At 43.6% G+C, this 17,917-nt stretch overlaps 1 protein-coding gene across 1 annotated transcript in view; it reads right to left on the reverse strand.

Annotated features, from left to right (window-relative positions):
- Positions 1-6,668: 6,668 nt before the first annotated feature.
- The window catches only part of LOC306921294 (voltage-dependent T-type calcium channel subunit alpha-1I-like), a gene marked incomplete at both ends in the record, with an annotated part of 148,815 nt that continues 137,566 nt past the window's right edge, over positions 6,669-17,917 (reverse strand). The window contains 4 exons of the mRNA XM_079498403.1: positions 6,669-7,274; positions 8,044-8,249; positions 9,681-9,855; positions 11,555-11,689. Coding sequence (XP_079354529.1) covers positions 6,669-7,274; positions 8,044-8,249; positions 9,681-9,855; positions 11,555-11,689 — 1,122 coding nt within the window. The remainder of the gene's footprint in view (positions 7,275-8,043; positions 8,250-9,680; positions 9,856-11,554; positions 11,690-17,917) is intronic.

Genomic DNA, 17,917 nt, shown 5'->3' on the forward strand with positions numbered 1-17,917 from the left:
ACCGGGGGGTCACCAAATTATTTTAAATGTTTTGAAGACTTTACATAATAGTATTCATAGTACATGCATACACCACCTATCTGGTTTCAGTATTTATTTATGGTGTATTGTCTTTATTATTAAGGTTATTGTAGCAGTCAATTTATATTGGGGGTCGGGAGGGGGCAGGGCGGGGGTCCCGAGACATTGCCAAAGCATTTCCGGGGGCCAAAAACGTTGAGAACCCCTGCAATAGAGGTCAAAGGGAAATATAGGAGGGGAAGTAGTTCAAAGATATAGCCTGAGGTTTAGTCTTTCTCATCTCTCTGTTTCCAAGCAAATGGAGAGATCAAGAACACATTGTGGTATTTCAACAGAGACATCTATTTTGTAGTGCGCATGTATGCATTTATCAGGGCTGTCAAAAATAAACTATTAACATGCAATTCATTTGAAATGTTTTAAGTGGAAGTGTTTTTGTAGTGTGACACCAGCTGCACATTACACGAAGACTGTGTTTTTGTCTTATAGGGAAACCTTGCTCCGACAGCGTCTGTGCACGCACACACACAAAGACACACCATTTCCCACATGGAGCAGCGTTTTGGGAGTGTCAGTTGCTTAAGATGATAAGTGTTTAGTGTAAGGCCTACATCAATTCATATTGTGCTCTTTCAGTCTGTCCCTGGCGCAATTTAGCCTCACTTTTGGTCAGAAAATATGATGTAGGGCCTACCATATTGTCGCTGTCCAGCAGAAACCAGGTAACTCAATTTTTCCACATGTTTCCAGTGTCCCATCATCCCATGAGCCTTTGCGTGAAAGTTGCAGAGGGCATCACTTCCTCTTCCTATTTAGCTGTAGCGAATGGGACTCAGTCTTTCCCAGGTGTTTCATTCTGACTGGTTGCTTGTGACTATAGTGCTGCCAGATTTTACAAGAGCAACAAGGGGCCAGGTTTATGAAAACAAGCCCAAATGAAGCAACTAGACTGTGTTTTACCACTTTACATTGGCAATTTGAAAATAGCAGATCTACAAGCTCACAGCGACACGTCGTGAGGTTGTAGATCTGTTATTGTGAATATTTTTTAAACAAATCTTGTATGGGGGTTCCTGGCACAAAATATTTTCAGATGGGGGTCCTTGACGTGATAAGCATGTGGGAACCACATGGTTTCCCAAATAACTACTGCTACTAGAAACACGCCCAAAATAAGCAACTACACTACACAAGCCCCCCAAAAACGCAACCAGCAACTACCAATATTTGCAAGCAACTTTACAGACAAAGCCAATTGTGGCTTATAATAAGCTGACATGGCAACATGCACTGGCTGCCTGTGACAACTGAATCTCTGCATGAGGTTTGCTTGGTACTTGTTGTGTTTTGATATAGCTGTGTGGAGGAAGTGAAGCCCACATTCACTTTATGTGATTTTTCCCCAGTAAGCTCCTTGGGAAACAGGTATACATTCTTTCAGTTAAAAAATCAGACCCGTCTGAAGTGAGTGGTACTGTACTGTACTGTACTGTACTGTACTGTACTGTACTGTACTGTACTGTACTGTACTGTAAAAGCCCTCCTTCCTGGCCTGTGTTTGTGTCTGTGTGTTAGGCTGTGCAACAGTGACACTTGGTGGTGAACAAAGGTTATAACGCTATTTTCGTGCTCGGACACATTTTCGTGCTCGGATACAGGGACACACACACATAGCTGTCTATAGGAGTGGTTGCACCACTCAAAAACTCACACTGTGTCCAGTGTGGGACCATTATGAAGCAAACCAGTTGACAATTATTGCGACCACAGGTCGCAGTTTACTATGAAAACGTGCATTTCCTGTCAGTCCGTCACCCCACGCCTCCATATATGGTCATGCCTCGTGACATCACGTGACATCATCAGGGATGGAGATCCCTTGATGTCATCAATATTAACCCTCTTATGGCCACCCTAATAACACCCTAACAGTGGATTGTGCCTTCTACCTGCACTATTCATATTTTTAATTCATCATTTTAATGCCAATAGAAAAATCCGTGACATACACACTATATCTCATTTTAACACGGTAATCCTATAGTATTATACCCAGTCCTGATGGTGGCGGTAACTTCACCATTATGCTGATTTTGACCGAATAGAGCGAATCTGGTGATGTCATTTCCGGTACAACGGATCACAACATCCGCTAGTTTTCTTCACTGTGTTACACAGTCAGATGTCCGGGATGCTAAGCTATCATCGTTTAATTTAATAAATAAATCAAAAGCTCTAATCAAATTAAGATCAAATTAAGCTCTAATCAAGCGTGTGCGTGTGAGAGAAAAAATAATATTTTATTTTTTATATAAATTTTTCCACGTTGATGCTTTAGTTTCAAACAAAGGCTATTTATTTCTGCAGCTTGAAGAGATACGTTAGAGTGTGTGTGTGTGTGTGTGTGTGTGTGTGTGTGACTGTGTGTGTGTGTGTGTGTGACGTGTGTGTGTGTGTGTGTGTGTGATGGGGACGGTAAACACTAAACAGTAAACGCCACAACGACGTGATGAGAGAGAGAGAGAGAGAGAGAGAGAGAGAGAGGGAAGGGGGAGAGAGAGAGAGAGAAAAAGAGAGAGAGAGATTTCTTACTTAATGTGACACTTGAGTCTGCATTTTCGCCACTCCTCCGACAGTCGTGCATGCATGTGTGTGTGCGTGTGTTTGTGAGTGTGAGACAGTATTTGAACTTCAAATTTTGATGCGGTCCAGCGGGTCTGTCTGTCTTGTTAATGTTAACTAAAGCCGGTAAAAATAAGAACTGCTTGGCTGTCACTCTGGGGGCAATATAACCGAAATACGCCAAATAAATAAATAAATAACCGATTTTTTCTCGTGCGTGGCCACCACGCGCGTGCCGGCCCACCTAGCCATAGCGAGGCCCATCTAGAATCGCATTTCTGGCTGCGCCTCTGCCCCGATTATAGGGAATAAAACGATTACGTGATTTACGTCAACGGTTATGATGGCTTTTTTGATTCCTTACATCAATTACGTCAAGGGCCATAAGGGGGTTAAGCCCATATATGGGAATGCCCATATATGGAGTTCCCTGATGTCATCAATATTGGCCAGCAACTCTAGGCTACATCTGACCTCAAACCTCAAACTCTTAGATCTCCATATAATGGAGCTGAACTGTTCTGACATTCCATATGATGATCCTTCCCCATCCGTCCTTCCTCTTCGATGTCTCCCTTTTGACTGATACCTGTCCATTCAAAGTCTAGACGGGCCCGCCCCAAAGTTATTAGTGCAGCCGCGTCCGGCAGCCGGCGAAAACTAGAGTTCTCAACAGGCCCGAAAATTAAGGCCCGGCCCTACCTGGGCCCTCATCAAACCCTGTACACTCAACACACTGCCCCTGCTGCCACCCTTAGATCTCCATATATGGAGCTGACCTGTTCTGACATTCCATATGTTGATCTGACCTCATCAAACCCTGTACACTCAAGACACGCTCCATATATGGCCAGTACAGAATTCATTCCATACGTTGATCTGACCCCCCATTCCGAAGCGCAAGCGCTCGCCCAGCAGTCTGCCGTCACCCAGGTAGATGCGTGCACGCGACCTTGAGGTCGCAATAGCGGGAAGCAATCTGATTGGTTGAAATAGTTCTCTACCCGTGCTTCAAACGAGCATGATGGCACACCTAATCAAAACATTAAAAAAACAGCTGTGCTGTGCAGTCCCCGCAGGTGATTTGGTTGAGTGGCTACTAGCTAAGCTTGTTTGCACGGTACATTGTCGGCTACATCTGTCAATAAAAAAATAGTTTTTTTTAATCAAATATCTTAGTTACAGTTAAGGGTACTGTAACTGTTGTATAATAGCAATATTATACGTGAGGGTGTGCATTACCGTCATTAATATATCTTCTTAAATCTTCTTAAATCTTCTGAGCCTAAATCACAACTCTGATATAATCAGTCCATGCCATTTCTGTCTGGCTTCTAAAGCAGTTTTAGCTGCAGTACTACAATGTCCTGATGTGGTGGGGGCACTGTGTATGCAAATTATTTTCTCTCATCCCAGTTACTCCCCTCCCACATCTTTGACTCATTATAATAAGGCCCACATCCCTCCCCTACTACAGTCTCAAAAGACGAAATACAAATTTGTAAAGGAAGAGGGGCAGGGATTATACAGTTTACTATGAAAATCTGCATCTCGCCTCCGTCGCGCCTTGTGGCACGCTCCATATATGGCCAATACATAATTCATTCCATATGTTGATCTGACCTCATCTAAGGGTTTGAAGTAGGGAGATACCTATGACATCACGAGTAGCACCAAATCAGTTGGCCCTGTTGTAAGACCAAATATGACGAGAAAGCCTGATTGTTCAAAATTGTGTATTTGTGGGGAGCCCCAAAACAAAAACACAAAAAATGGGAAAAGTTGAATTGCATGTTGTAGGACCTTTAAAATGTGATTAATCGTGATCAATCATAGCAATTCATGCGATTCATTTGTAAATTACTTTATCGTTTGACAGCCCTAGTATTTATGTACAGTACAGTATATCATGTGATGCGTTCTTATAGTCACATATACAGTATGTGTGCTTTACTGTGTGTGTGTGTGTGTGTGTGTGTGTGTGTGTGTGTGCATGCGTGCGTGCGTGCGTGCGTGCGTGCGTGCGTGCGTGCGTGCGTGTACCTTTCAAGTTTCAGTTGGTGAGTTTGTGCATGTAATCTTGTCCACCTGAGGTCAATCTTAACTGGATACTCAAAGTCCCAAGCTACAGTACTTTGGCCCTTATTTCTTATCATAATTAATTTTCTCTTAGAGTGAACAAATGCCAAAGTATGTTCTACAGTACACTATATGCAGCTACACTAAAAACAACGTGGCCGCAGTTAATTAGTCACATTTGTTTTATACTCTACAGGGAATAGAGCACCGAAGTCCTGACGTCACTGTCAGTAGAGGGCGTCAATCCACAGGTTCGTCTACTTTTTATTTGCATTGTAATCTCTATAGGGGGATTTTAGATCGCCTCATATAAGAACTGTGTTTGAAAAATAAACCGATCACCCCGGCCTTTTCACTCATATGGATATGAAGCATCGACTGAAGGTGGAAATGTACAAATATACCCAAAGAGTAACAAAAAAAGCGTTATAAACGAGTCAAACAACCCAGAGACTACATTTCCGGGTAGGCGGGTGGCTGCATCTGCCCGTCGCACAACAGAAACTGAACGTTAATTACGTTTATTTTAATTTTATTGATATTTAATGTTTCGTGGTTAGTACGAGTCGAGTCACCACCAGCTGAGCTTACGTCAATGAGGAATCTCAGGAACGCAATGTGTTGACAGCTGGGCGTGACGTATATTAGCAGCGACATTGCCTTCATATGTAGTTTCAAGGCTTTTGCGGCCACATTAATTCCATTTTCTCCAGAAACTGGCTGTATCAAATATGAATGGACATCATTAACGACGCAGAGCCAGTCCCCTGACAGAAAGGCCGGGGTGGTCGCTTATATGAAGCGACCTAAAATCGCCCTATGGGGATCTCAATGCAACTAAAAAAATACATGAACCTGTGGCGCCCTCTACTGAAAGTGATGTCAGACTTCGGTGCTCTATATCAGAGATTTATTATTGGGATCATCAGTAGTCAGGTTAGTTCTCAATCATGAACCTGAATACCTGAATACTTTTCCTGTGTTCCTCGTCACCATCACTCATCTGGTTCAGTAAGATACCATACACCAGAGTATTTCATTAAAAAAATATTATGCGGCCCATGTCTACGCTCAAAGGCGAAGCTGCTCAGTTTTAGCCCTTTCATGGGTCTGTCAACATAACACAGTATCCACTTCTGAAAAAATGGCATCAATGCCCCCAGACTTCCCACAAGCCTTTGCAGCAGCTGTCATATATCGATGCTCCTACTTAAAAGGTGCCCTTCAACTATTTACAGAATATCTACTATTGTTTCTTCCCTCTCTCTCTCTCTCTCTCTCTGACATGTTTACTTTCATACAGTCCAAGTTGGATTCATAGTTAGAAAGCCAAAACCTACTTACTGAGTGAATCTCCTAAAGAGTGAACATAAGGTTGGTTGATGCTACCGTTGATGGGTAAAAAAACAACAACAAAAACAACAACCACTGTACATCATCTTCCACAAAAGAAGCCCCAGAGTTTACAATGTGTCCATATTGTGTTTGTTTTTGCAGAGTGCTGGATCACGCTAGCCCTGTTCTTCTCCACTCCAAGAAACCGTGTCCATTCATCATTCATTCATATCCATCTCTGTCTATATACTCTGTCTAGCAGCATGGCTCAACTGTTAAAAGTCCAGGACTGGCAGGTCCCACATCCTGGTCCTGATGAAAGGTTAAGTCTCCTGACGTCATTGTAAAGATTGTTTCAAAGAGCACAAGCTCCCCCGCGGGGGAAAGGTGGGTGAAGAGCATGTCAAAACTCAGACGCCGGTGCAATCCTCGTGATGTGATTGATTCTTAAATAGCCAAATCCACCGGGGCCAGTGAGGACACCAGACGACTCACGGACAGGAGGGTTTGGTAAGTTCACAGGACAGGCATTGAAAGTAAATCTCTTCCAAAAAAGGTCCAGAAATGCTAAGGGTGTGAATTAGTTCTGCCCCAGAGAGGGGACAAGAGTTTCATCTGATCTTCCTGGAGCCTGTGTCTTTGACCCGACCGGTCGTAATGTCACTGTCCTCCTCAACCTCCTCTTGTCTTGGCCTGCCTTCTGCCCAGGGAATGGACAGGTAGCCGCGAGCGTCTGTACCACGCTCCGAGAGATTGGCTTGGTCCAGTGAGCCTGTGCTGTTGCACTTCTTCACCAGAGTGGGCTCCAGAGAGCCCGGGGAGAGCAGCGACGTCAGCGACAAGCTGCTCAGCACGTCCGACAAATGTTCGTTGTTGTAGGCCTGGCTGCAGCCCTCCTCCACCACCCCCATGCCCACGTCCTCGTCCGACGGGTCCATGGAGTCCTGTCTGTGGCAGCCGGGGCTGGTGCTGCCCCCACAGCTGCTCTGGCTCCTGTGGTGCCCCCTGGTGGCGTTGAGGTTGATGCGAACCTTTAGTGAGGGATGTTCCTGAGGTCCGCTGGCTGATCCCTGGGGGTGTATGGGCTGGAGGAGAGACAAAGGGAGGTCCAGCTCCCGAGATGGCGAGACACTGAAGCTTAGGCCCTCCTCCAGCGTGGTCTGCAGGCTGCCCTCTGAGCTGCCTGTGGCCAGGGAGGAGTCACTGTGGGAGGGGTGCTAGGGCAAGGGGAAAGATAGTGAGAAAGATAGTGAAGGCAGAGTCGGGAAAGTAAGTAAGAGAGGTAACATTGGAAGGCATGCAGGAGAAGAAGGTGACGGATGATTGAGACACCACATCAGGCAAAACAGCTCAGAGCACCTGGGGGCACTAGACGATAAACGATAAACACAAACACAACCTTTCCTTTCGCTTGATTCGCCTCATCCAAAATGCAACATTGCGACTCTGCACCTTGCACCAAAAAGTATATACACACCACACAATTCTTGTTGCAAGAGAGTGTAGCGGAGTACGGGTGGGCTGAAAGAAATTGATTCACTCAAGTTCAGAACATATATATCTTTTCCTCTTAAAAAATATATGTCAGAAAGACTGACTTGGTTTAGAGGTGAATGAATAGTTTTATTTTGGTCTTAAAAAAAACATTTTCTTGAATTTATAGATTGAACTGCACATGTTTAGGTCGTTAGCACAACTGATCCATATTTCTCGTACATCTCCTTATAACTTTGTTCTAGCTCTAGTAATTTCGAACTTAAGTATACCCCTCACCTCAGCTCATACTGTTATTATTCCATTAGGAACCATTTCTGAATGCAGCATGGACATTTACAGTAAAAAAATGTTAGATTTCCTTCTGTGGCCTACAATACTTTTGCTCAGCACTTTATCCGTCTATCCATCCACACGCACCCAGACATCTTCTACCCTGTCTCCCAAACCTACCCAACTTCATTCAACTCTCCAATCAGCCGAGCCTCATACCTGTGAGCCGAGTGCCCTACTGTGGGCTGCAGGTGAGCGGAGAGAAGCCCAAGAGGCCAGAGCAGCCAGCCTAGACGGACCTCTGCCTGAAGGACCACTTCCCTTTCCAGGGCTTCCTGGGTGAACCGCCGAGGCTGGGTGGAAGAAGTCTGCCGGAAGATGGAAGAGAGGCGAGGAGGACCCCTCAACACCTACCCCAACACCATCTGAAACAGAGTCGCTGTCCATATTAAGGGAATTTCAAAGTCTTTAGCTCAGCTACTGAAGAATTTCACCCTAATGGTGTAGAGAGTATATTTGACAAGAAAGAGACGCAATATCTTTGCTGGCATGGAAGTAAAAATGGAGCATTGCGGTAGGTAGTGCACTGCAGGTACAGAAGTTAAGCTGATCCCATGGTCATACACAACCAAGGAAGGGAAGAGAAACGAGGCCGGCCCAAAAGCAGGCAGACACCTGAACGCCAGTGACTGAGAACTCCGGAGGTCCCTTGTCGATGGCCTATACCCTAGTAAGGGTGTCAGGCATAACAAGTAAGTAAGTTAAGTAAGCAATAGCATACAGTATTGTATCATATTCTTATTTAGATTGTAACTGTTCGTCTTTAGACTCTGCTCCAGGGGGGTTTGTGATGTCAGAATCAGTGTCATGCTTGCGCAGATTGTTCTGAAGCATCACAGGGGCTGAGCAACACAAATACGATGCAATACAATGCAATACATTTTCATCTTGACAAGAGTGTCTGACTGAACTACATTAATATGAATGAAAATATATCTATCAGTATCTGAGGTTTTAAAAACATTTACCAGCTAAATACAAGTATCTGCAATATGATAATGCGTGTTGTCAAAATGAATACTGGTAGTTTTCCAAATGAACTCCTTTGGTCCCATGAACAAATGTCTGTTTACTCTAAGAATGGGGGTAATAATGCGTCTCTGAATCTGCTCTGACCCTAGGCGTGTTACTAAAGCTTGTCTTCCGCTGCAAGTCTCTTTGCAACACTCTGCAGCGTGACATGTTCTTGAACTGCCCTCCTGAACTGACATTGCCTCAAAATCTGTTCTGACGGTGACGCTAATGCTTCAAGGTGGAGCTGTGAATGATCATCATCCATGTCCGCCCCGTCTATCACTGCTCTAATTGCACTGGACGTCAATCTGTGGCGTGAATACGGTCTGTGTCCTCTAGAGCGTATTGTACTGTATCTGCCATGGTGGCAGCTGAGCCATTCAAAAAGGTGCCTCCTATTTAAACGATACCATCAATGTCACGTCAAAGTCGTGGCATAATGAAATAGTGACAGTTAAATACCGGAGTAAGGAAGGGGATTCACAGTGATAAGCATAATAAGGAATACTAATGGAAATGTTATCCAGAGAGGGATTATCTTAATATGATTGAATATATGGAAATATTGTACGAAGGTGGAATGGACAAGTGATGCTTATTGCTGACATCTCTAAAACAAGATGCTATTTCTACCAAATATCGTTACTTTGTGGCACTATATAGTTTTTTAAAGAAAAATAAACCCACGCATAGTGGCCAGCGCGTAACCTTCTTCAGGTTACTGAATAGTTTTAATGATCAAATATTTACCCTGCAGACTTTTGCAGTGAATTACACCTTACCTCTGTGGTGGACGGGGCTTTGCTGCACCAGATGGAGTTGGGGCCGGACACCAACCTCCATCAGGCCCTGGATCCCCTCCTCGCTGCCTGAGGTGGAGGGGTGGAACTCTCTGTAACCCCTCTGGGACGTTCTGCGTTGTAACTCCCCTGAACTATGGGAGTCGCTACTGTCCCTCTGGGAGACAGCGAGAGAACGGAGGCAGGAGAGACAGAGAGGTGTAAACAGAAAGAGGGCAAACAATATTATACAGAGATAATCAACGATGAGTATAACATTCTTAACATGATATCCAGGTGCGATGCTATTCACAGCAGAATGTAATTAATCCAACGAGAGGCCTTTCATGTATCCCATTCAGGAGGCACTCTTTTCAGATCCCTTTGCTTTTTCCCCTTGCACCATTCTGATTAACCCATTGATACCTGAGGCTGAATCTGGGAACGCCTTCTAGGGCCTGACCTAAGGTTTCTGAAAACCTTCAAATTTTGATTCATTATTTTTTTTAATAGTTATGTTTTTTCAAAAATAGCAGACCTACAAGTTCATATAGCGCGCCACTCGGTGGCGCGCTATATGAACTTGTAGATCTGCTATTTTTCAATAGCTAAATTATAACAATAGCTGATGAGACACAGAGAGAGCGCCGGCATCAAGGGTAGAACAACGTATAGGTTGCACCAGGCATCAATGGGTTAATACTGAATTTGGTTTACAAAAAGAAAATAATAGCATCCTTCAAAGTGTAGGCTGATATCAGGGTGATGAAGTGCATCAATAGAATTGAGTTTAATAAAAGCCCATATGAATCAGGGCAGGTGGAACACTGCAACACTGCAAATGGAAATCAAGATGAGAGAATGGAAAATGAGTAGGCCTATAAACACCCACACATGCACACAGATATTGGTTTGGGAAACTTTAGGGGACATTACATTGGGGACTTGCATTCATTCTGTATTTCCATAAACCACAACTCCAACCCCAATCCCAACACTATATGACACAGCTGTCATAAGGTCACAATGGTGTACCCAGTTTTGCTACAGTATACTAGAGGTTCGAGCCACTACACGCAGCCCCCACAGCTACATCGTAGCACCGCCAATTTGACCAATACGCCCATATAGGGAGATCTCTGTATATGTCAGTCCTTGTCCCTTTTATGCCCATGAATGGATTTCACTGATTTGTTTGCGTCTGATGCCAAGAGTCAAGACGACACATTGATGTTAGGCAACACGCTCCATATTTGGGCATAGCTGCATTGGGAACTCCTGATATGTTTATGAGTGAGTCATGGTGACATGAGTGACGACGTGGTCCACCAGGTCCGATCCAGGTTTCCTGACAAAGGCCACATTTGGGCACAATTTTCGGCACAACTCATTCATATACTCATTCACTCATGCATGGGCATGGGCATGCACACACTCCCATGCACACACAGCCGCGCGCACACGCACACACACACGCGCACACACACACACACACGCACGCACGCACGCACGCACGCACGCACACACACACACACACACACACACACACACACACACACACACACACACACACACACACACACACACACACACACACACACACACACACACACACACACACACACACACACACACACACACACACACACACACGCACACGGCATGCCCACAGTGCAGGACGTGGCAGAGACCCAGGTGTTCTAATCAAGCTATCAAGCATGTGCACAGTGATTAATAGCTAGTTTATGAATTAACAAGATGGAGAGAGACAGATGAGAGGGCAGATGTGGTCTGTGTGTGTGTGTGTGTGTGTGTGTGCGCGTGCGTGCGTGCGTGCGTGCGTTTGTGTGTTACTGTCGGTGTCAGTTTGGTTGTACCTGGCTGTCTCGGACCAGTATCTGGTATGTGCTGTGTTCATCCAGGCTGAGGTCATCAGGCAGCGCCAGGGATGACGACTTGTCCGACAGCTGCTCTGACATCAGAGATGCTTGCTCCACCTCCGCCAGTTGGATCTGTCCCACGAGACACATTTTCATTTTCAATTATTTTCAAATCACAAGATTTTTGGAAGATCCACAAGCTCACTAGATAGCCCGCCTGAGAAGCAGAAGGTCCCAGGTTGAACAGGTTCCACTCCAGGTCTCAACAATGTGTCGAAGTGTACCTGCTCCCCAGGTGATAGCCTACGTACACAACCAACGGCTGCTGACTGCTCCTGGGATGTGTAAACCAAATAATATAATAAGGGTAATAATAATAATAATAATAATAATAATAATAATAATAATAATAATAATAATAATAATAATAATAACAATAACAATAACAATAACAATAACAATAATAATAATAATAACCCTAAAGGGCGAGGTCGCATGTACACATCCGCCTGGGTGACGGCAGATGGCAGACTGCTGGGCGAGCGCTGGCGCTTTGGCATGGGGGGTTAGATCAACATATGGAATTCATTCTGTACTGGACATATATGGAGCATGTCTTGAGTGTACAGGGTTTGATGAGGTCAGATCAACATATGGAATGTCAGAACAGGAAGGACGGGTGGGGAGAGATCAACATGGAATGTCAGAACAGGTCATATTTGGAGATCTAAGGGTTTGAGGTCAGATGTTGAGTTGCTGGCCGGCTCCATATATGCAGATCTACAGTAGGTGATGATCCAGTCTTCTCCATGTATGGTTATCCAGGGTTAGATGAAGTCAGTGTTGTGATCTTCATATATGGAGATGGCCATATATGGCGTGAACATATATGGAAGCGTGTGATGGACTGAAAACCTATGTAGATCTAAGGGTCTCCATGATGTCACGAGGTCAGATCCATATATGGAGATCTAAGGGTCTCCATGATGTCACGAGGTCAGATCCATATATGGAGATCTAAGGGTCTCCATGATGTCACGAGGTCAGATCCATATATGGAGATCTAAAGGTCTCCATGATGTCACGAGATGTCAACTGTGACCTTCTGCTGCAGACCACCTTGAACCACCTCAAGGAACCATTAATGTACACCAACCGGGGTTTTATGTAACCTACTCATGCGCTATTATGGTAGACTATAGCGAGAGCATCTCCGTGGGAACCAGCTTTGATGCGAGTGGAGAGTGGGTGGGTGACAGCGTGCGTGCGTGTCGTCAGGGTTATATGTATACGTGGGCACGTCCCAAAAGAGATGTTTCATGAAATTGCACCTGCCTGCAGGGTTATCTATAGGATGTGCAATAGTATGTATGAAGATAGCCCCAGGCCCCCAGCAATATAAACGGAGAAAAAAGAAAGAAAATGTCTTTACTGTGATGGTTACTTAAAGGGGCATCCATTTTCAACCTTATCGTCATGTAGTTGGTCCTCATTGCTCATAATCAGATGCCATCATTTACATTCACTCGATCTGCATCTCAGAGGTGGGCTGTGGACAGTTCAGAAAACTGCATGATGCCTGAGCAATCTGGCGCCCCAAGCTGGATTTTTCGCTGCAAACTTCATAATTCACAGAATCTGTGTCTCTCTCTCCCTCTCTCTCTGTGTGTGTGTGCGTGTGCGTGCGTGCGTGTGTGTGTGTGTGTGTGTGTGTGTGTGTGTGTGTGTGTGTTACAGACAATGTGTCCCTGGAGTAACGCCCGGGATTCAAACCTGTGTCTCCCGCTGGGAAGACCAACATCTTAACCATGGGGGAATTCCCTCTTGGCTAGGGGAGATAATAAGATACGTTGGTCATCAGGTAGAGGCTCTGAGCCACTACTGCCAGACTGGCGTAGTGTAAAAAGAAGGCCCTATTGTCCATTATCTTGTAATCGTCAATCATCACTGCTTGGGAGGTCAAAGGTCATATAGCTTATGCCTTTGTGTATTTATTCAGTGAGTAATTGACATGTTGTCATATCAGTGGGTGAATAGAGAGCTCATTAGTATTGAACACTGCACAGAAATGGAAATAGAACGGCAGTAAATGCAAGTACAGGTCTTTACACACCAGAGGTGTGACGATGCTGAATTAATTATAATAAAAGCATCAGTTTGTGAATAAAGTTACTGCTCTATCGATGCGTACTATTCATATTCTGCGTGGATGTAATCCATGCAGAATATCATAACACTAACAACAGCTCACAAACTATTATTTCCGGGGGGAATTGCATGAACAAAATGCCCCTGACTTTAATACATTGCCTGCCATGGACATCCCTGGATGTCATATCAAATCCAACACAATTGAATGTTCATTCATGTGCATTGTGCCTTCCAAATAAGAAATAAGAAAATGAAGTAAAGCAGAGAATACGAAGAAGAAGCACAAAGACAACAACAACAACAACAGACTAGATTTGTATAGGAGGAGACAGGATAAGGGGGGTGGAACAGAGAGTGAAGATGAGATCATGGCAGCGTCAAGGGCTCTATTGTGGGATCAGAAAAACACTGTATTAATGTACATTTCTATTCCAGTCATCCTTCAATAACTTCACTTGTAGAGGGTTGTAGAGGGTCAATAATAGAAGCCATAGCAGCCATGGGTCAAGCAGATACATTGCTGTAGGTACCACAGTCATCTTATCCATGAAGTTGTGATGCACTCTTTCAACACAACTCTTAGCATTTGAATGTGTTGTCGCCAAGCTGCAGCGCTATGACTCATACTGCACGCACGCACGCACGCACGCACGCACGCACGCACGCACGCACGCACGCACGCACGCACGCACGCACACACACACACACACACACACACACACACACACACACACACAGAGTGTGAGAGAGAGAGAGAGAGAGAGAGAGAGAGAGATTTTATTTTTCTGTAGAGAGATTCTACAATCTGTGATGTGCACACACATGTCAAGTTGAAATCATGAAGCACTTGTGTTGTGAGATCAAATTGGATGTTTTACTTTAGTGCTGGCAGTGGCCGTGTGGTATTTATGAGTCATATATCATGTGTCATCATGAGCGATGATATACCCACAATGATATACCCACTAACATGATACTAAAAGATGAATGCTTGTGGCTCAGAAAGGCAAAGTGAATACTTTGGTTGAAATTAAACTGCTGTAATACAGCTTCTTTCTCAAAGGCAAGTGGAAAGTGTCACCGATTCCTTTCCCACATTCATTTCCCAGCTAGTGATTCCATTGTGTCAAACGGTCGGAGAGAGCATTCCGGCGCCGGCCCGATGTACATCTACAATGTGACTGCTGGGTGTTGGCCCAAATTCTGTTCTGTATTTCTGAATCAAAGCTCGAGGTGCAATATGTGGGGTAGGCTACTCAGTGTGTTGCTGGAGTAGCGAGTGGAACGGAATCACCCACCATAATACTGTAAGTAGAAAAATAACAATTTTAATCTCTCAGTTCACACGGTGTACAGTATACAGCTCACTGTGCATTCTGGTCCCTGTTGTATTGGTTGTCTGGTTACCCTGCTGTTATTCATGCACTGTAGCGTTCAGGTTACATTTCAAACAATGACACTGTGTAGGCGTCAGAAAGAGAGAGAGAGGGCACGCAAAACAAAAGTCTAATTGTTATATTATGAATAAAAGGTTTTGCACTGTAACAAAATAGTATGATGTATCTCTCTAAGTCTTTGGCTTATCATCTCTCGATAGATCTAATGTGTAATAAAACAGAAATGATAGACTATAATAGCTTATAATAAATAAATGGTAAACTATTCTTCAATCATTAGCTTTCTTTATCTGCCCATCCATATTTTTCTGAAGAGTTGATCTTTCCCAGCAAATAAGCGCCCCATGATTACAGCTTAGGGTCTTAGGCAATTGGCACCGGGTGAAAAATGGGTTACAGGAATCGTGGGATACACATTTTGATTAAAGATAAATAAATGCATACAATACGCTTGAAATTCTTTGTAAGACGTTTACTTGAAATTACATTGCACTAATAGAAGTCCATGGTCACTGTATGGTTCCTTTCCTATACTGTAGGTCCACTGGCTTTGCAGCAAGCAGAACACCACATTAGCATAGTGAAAGGGAACAGCAAAGATGAACTGGTGCACTTGCTGGTCATTGAACTATTTCCATCACTATTCTGAGGATTTCCTCAGACTGGTGACCTGAGCAAAATACTTTGCATCATCGATTTGCAATCCCTTTTGTCCCAGGTGCTTGGTGCAGCCTTCCACATCATTCGAATCTGGTGTTTTAAAAATGTCAAAATGTGTGAAAGCTTAAAAAATGTGCTATTTCCAAAATAGCAAAAATCAGTTGAATAAGCAAAGCAAAAACTGAGAAATTTTTCAAGGAATTTATAGGCCAATATGCAGGGCCAATAAATGGCTATGCTACGTAAATCCCCCTTGGAAAACATTATCTTGATTGGAATGCTATGTTGTGACAATTCATCCTCTGAATGTACATATCTATAACAATTTATCAAAAATCACCTTCTCACCTTGCAATGGTTTTACTGTGCAAAATGGAACTAAGGTACTGTATGAATAGTAGATTGTATTTGAGTTAAGTGCTCCTCCTAAGTGCTCCTCAGCTTAGCGGCACGCAAGGATTTACCTGCTGAGTGTACAATATACCATACACAGACAGTATTATGCATTATATATTTTCAGTTATGTTATGTCTTTTCAGGCCCAATAACTTAAATTAATAAATATTGTTACTTATTTGTAAATTGTTGGAAATAAATGTAAGAGTGTTGATATTTGTGTTGCCTTGTGCTCCGACAGCTTGATCCCTGACATTCACAAAAAGTCAGTTCAACAGGGCGACACGGCTTACACGATTATGTTTAGCGCCGCCCTCCAGTGTGAACTCTCACAGTGTTGTGGGGAAACACAACTTCTTATGTTTAATTTAACACAGCAATACTGCAGTATGTTATAACACTATTAGCGTTATGAGCCCAACCGTCGGTATGCATTTGTATAACCATCTCTGTGCTTTAGCTAATGTTTCTTTCCAGAGACTTGCAACAAGCAGGTACTTTTATTTTGAAATAACGCCCAGATACTAAAGAAAATATACTGTCACAGCCAGGGATTGAACTGAAAGACCTTAGATTATAAATCTGAGATCTTTATAGAAATATGGAGATACCAGGTTTCTGCCTGACAGTAATGATATAACAGCTAAACCTATGCGTGTAAATAATGTAAACTTTCTTCACATGACCAGTATCACTTTAATCACAAGTAACCTTGGCAACTGGAAGAAGACGCAGGCTCAGTGTTTGATCTTAGGTTATAATGGTATGACAAACAGCTTTCATTTTGCACAATATACCCTATTTTCTTTCTCTCTTTTCCTCCCCATCTCTTACTTATACCACATTCCAGCTCTCTGCTCCTCTCTGCTGCCTGCTCTCTGACTCTCCATCTATTATGCATATTTAGTTGTCATATTCATGACTCATAGCCTATTTGGTGAAGGTGTACTGCTGCTGTGATATTCAGCTGGCGACACGCGTGTTAAGCCAGCTCTCCACAGCGCCGATAACGATATAGTTGTATAGTGTCTCCTGCCGACAATGAGGGGTGTGAATACTAGTCTGCTACTGGTGTAGCCATGGATCACACAACGCTCGTCATGGGGCTGACTACTGGTGCAGAAGCAGGCCTAAACATTTGAACTAGATACCATATTCTCAATTTCAACTCTCAATTCCTATACCAATCCATCTACTCCAAATCAAAGCTAGCGCAAAAATGGTATGTGTGCTTTGTTTTGGTGCTTGACTCTGGTGTTGCCAGATTCTGTTAACGAAACAAGCGACCAGGTCTATGAAAACAAGCCCAAAATAAGCGACCAGTTTCACCACTTAAACGACCACTTCACCACTTTTCAACGTATCTTCATATAATAGGTCCTCACTAATAATCATGATAAAATGCCACCATTTTTTTCTACTCTGTCTGTGTCTCATAGGAGGGCTGTGGGCAGTTCAGAAACCCGTCCACCAGTGACAACATTGATGGGGAATCCAAGCTAATAGAAACTGCAGGCTTTCTAGTCCTGAAAAGTTGCAATGCGAAAATGGAAGCCATCGTTCCCAAGAAATTGTGCCATTTTATCATGATTATTAGAAGATAGGTTGAAAAGTGGTGAAGTGGTCCTTTAAGCCCTATTACATCAGCTATTTTAAAGAGAATCTTGAAAGCAAGCCTAAATAAGAAAAAATACACTTCAGAAACAAGCCCAAAAAAAGAAACTATTAATATTTAAGTGGCTTTACAGGAAAAGTC

The sequence above is a fragment of the Electrona antarctica genome (assembly GCF_951216825.1).
Source record: "Electrona antarctica genome assembly, chromosome: 4".
NCBI lineage: Eukaryota > Metazoa > Chordata > Actinopteri > Myctophiformes > Myctophidae > Electrona > Electrona antarctica.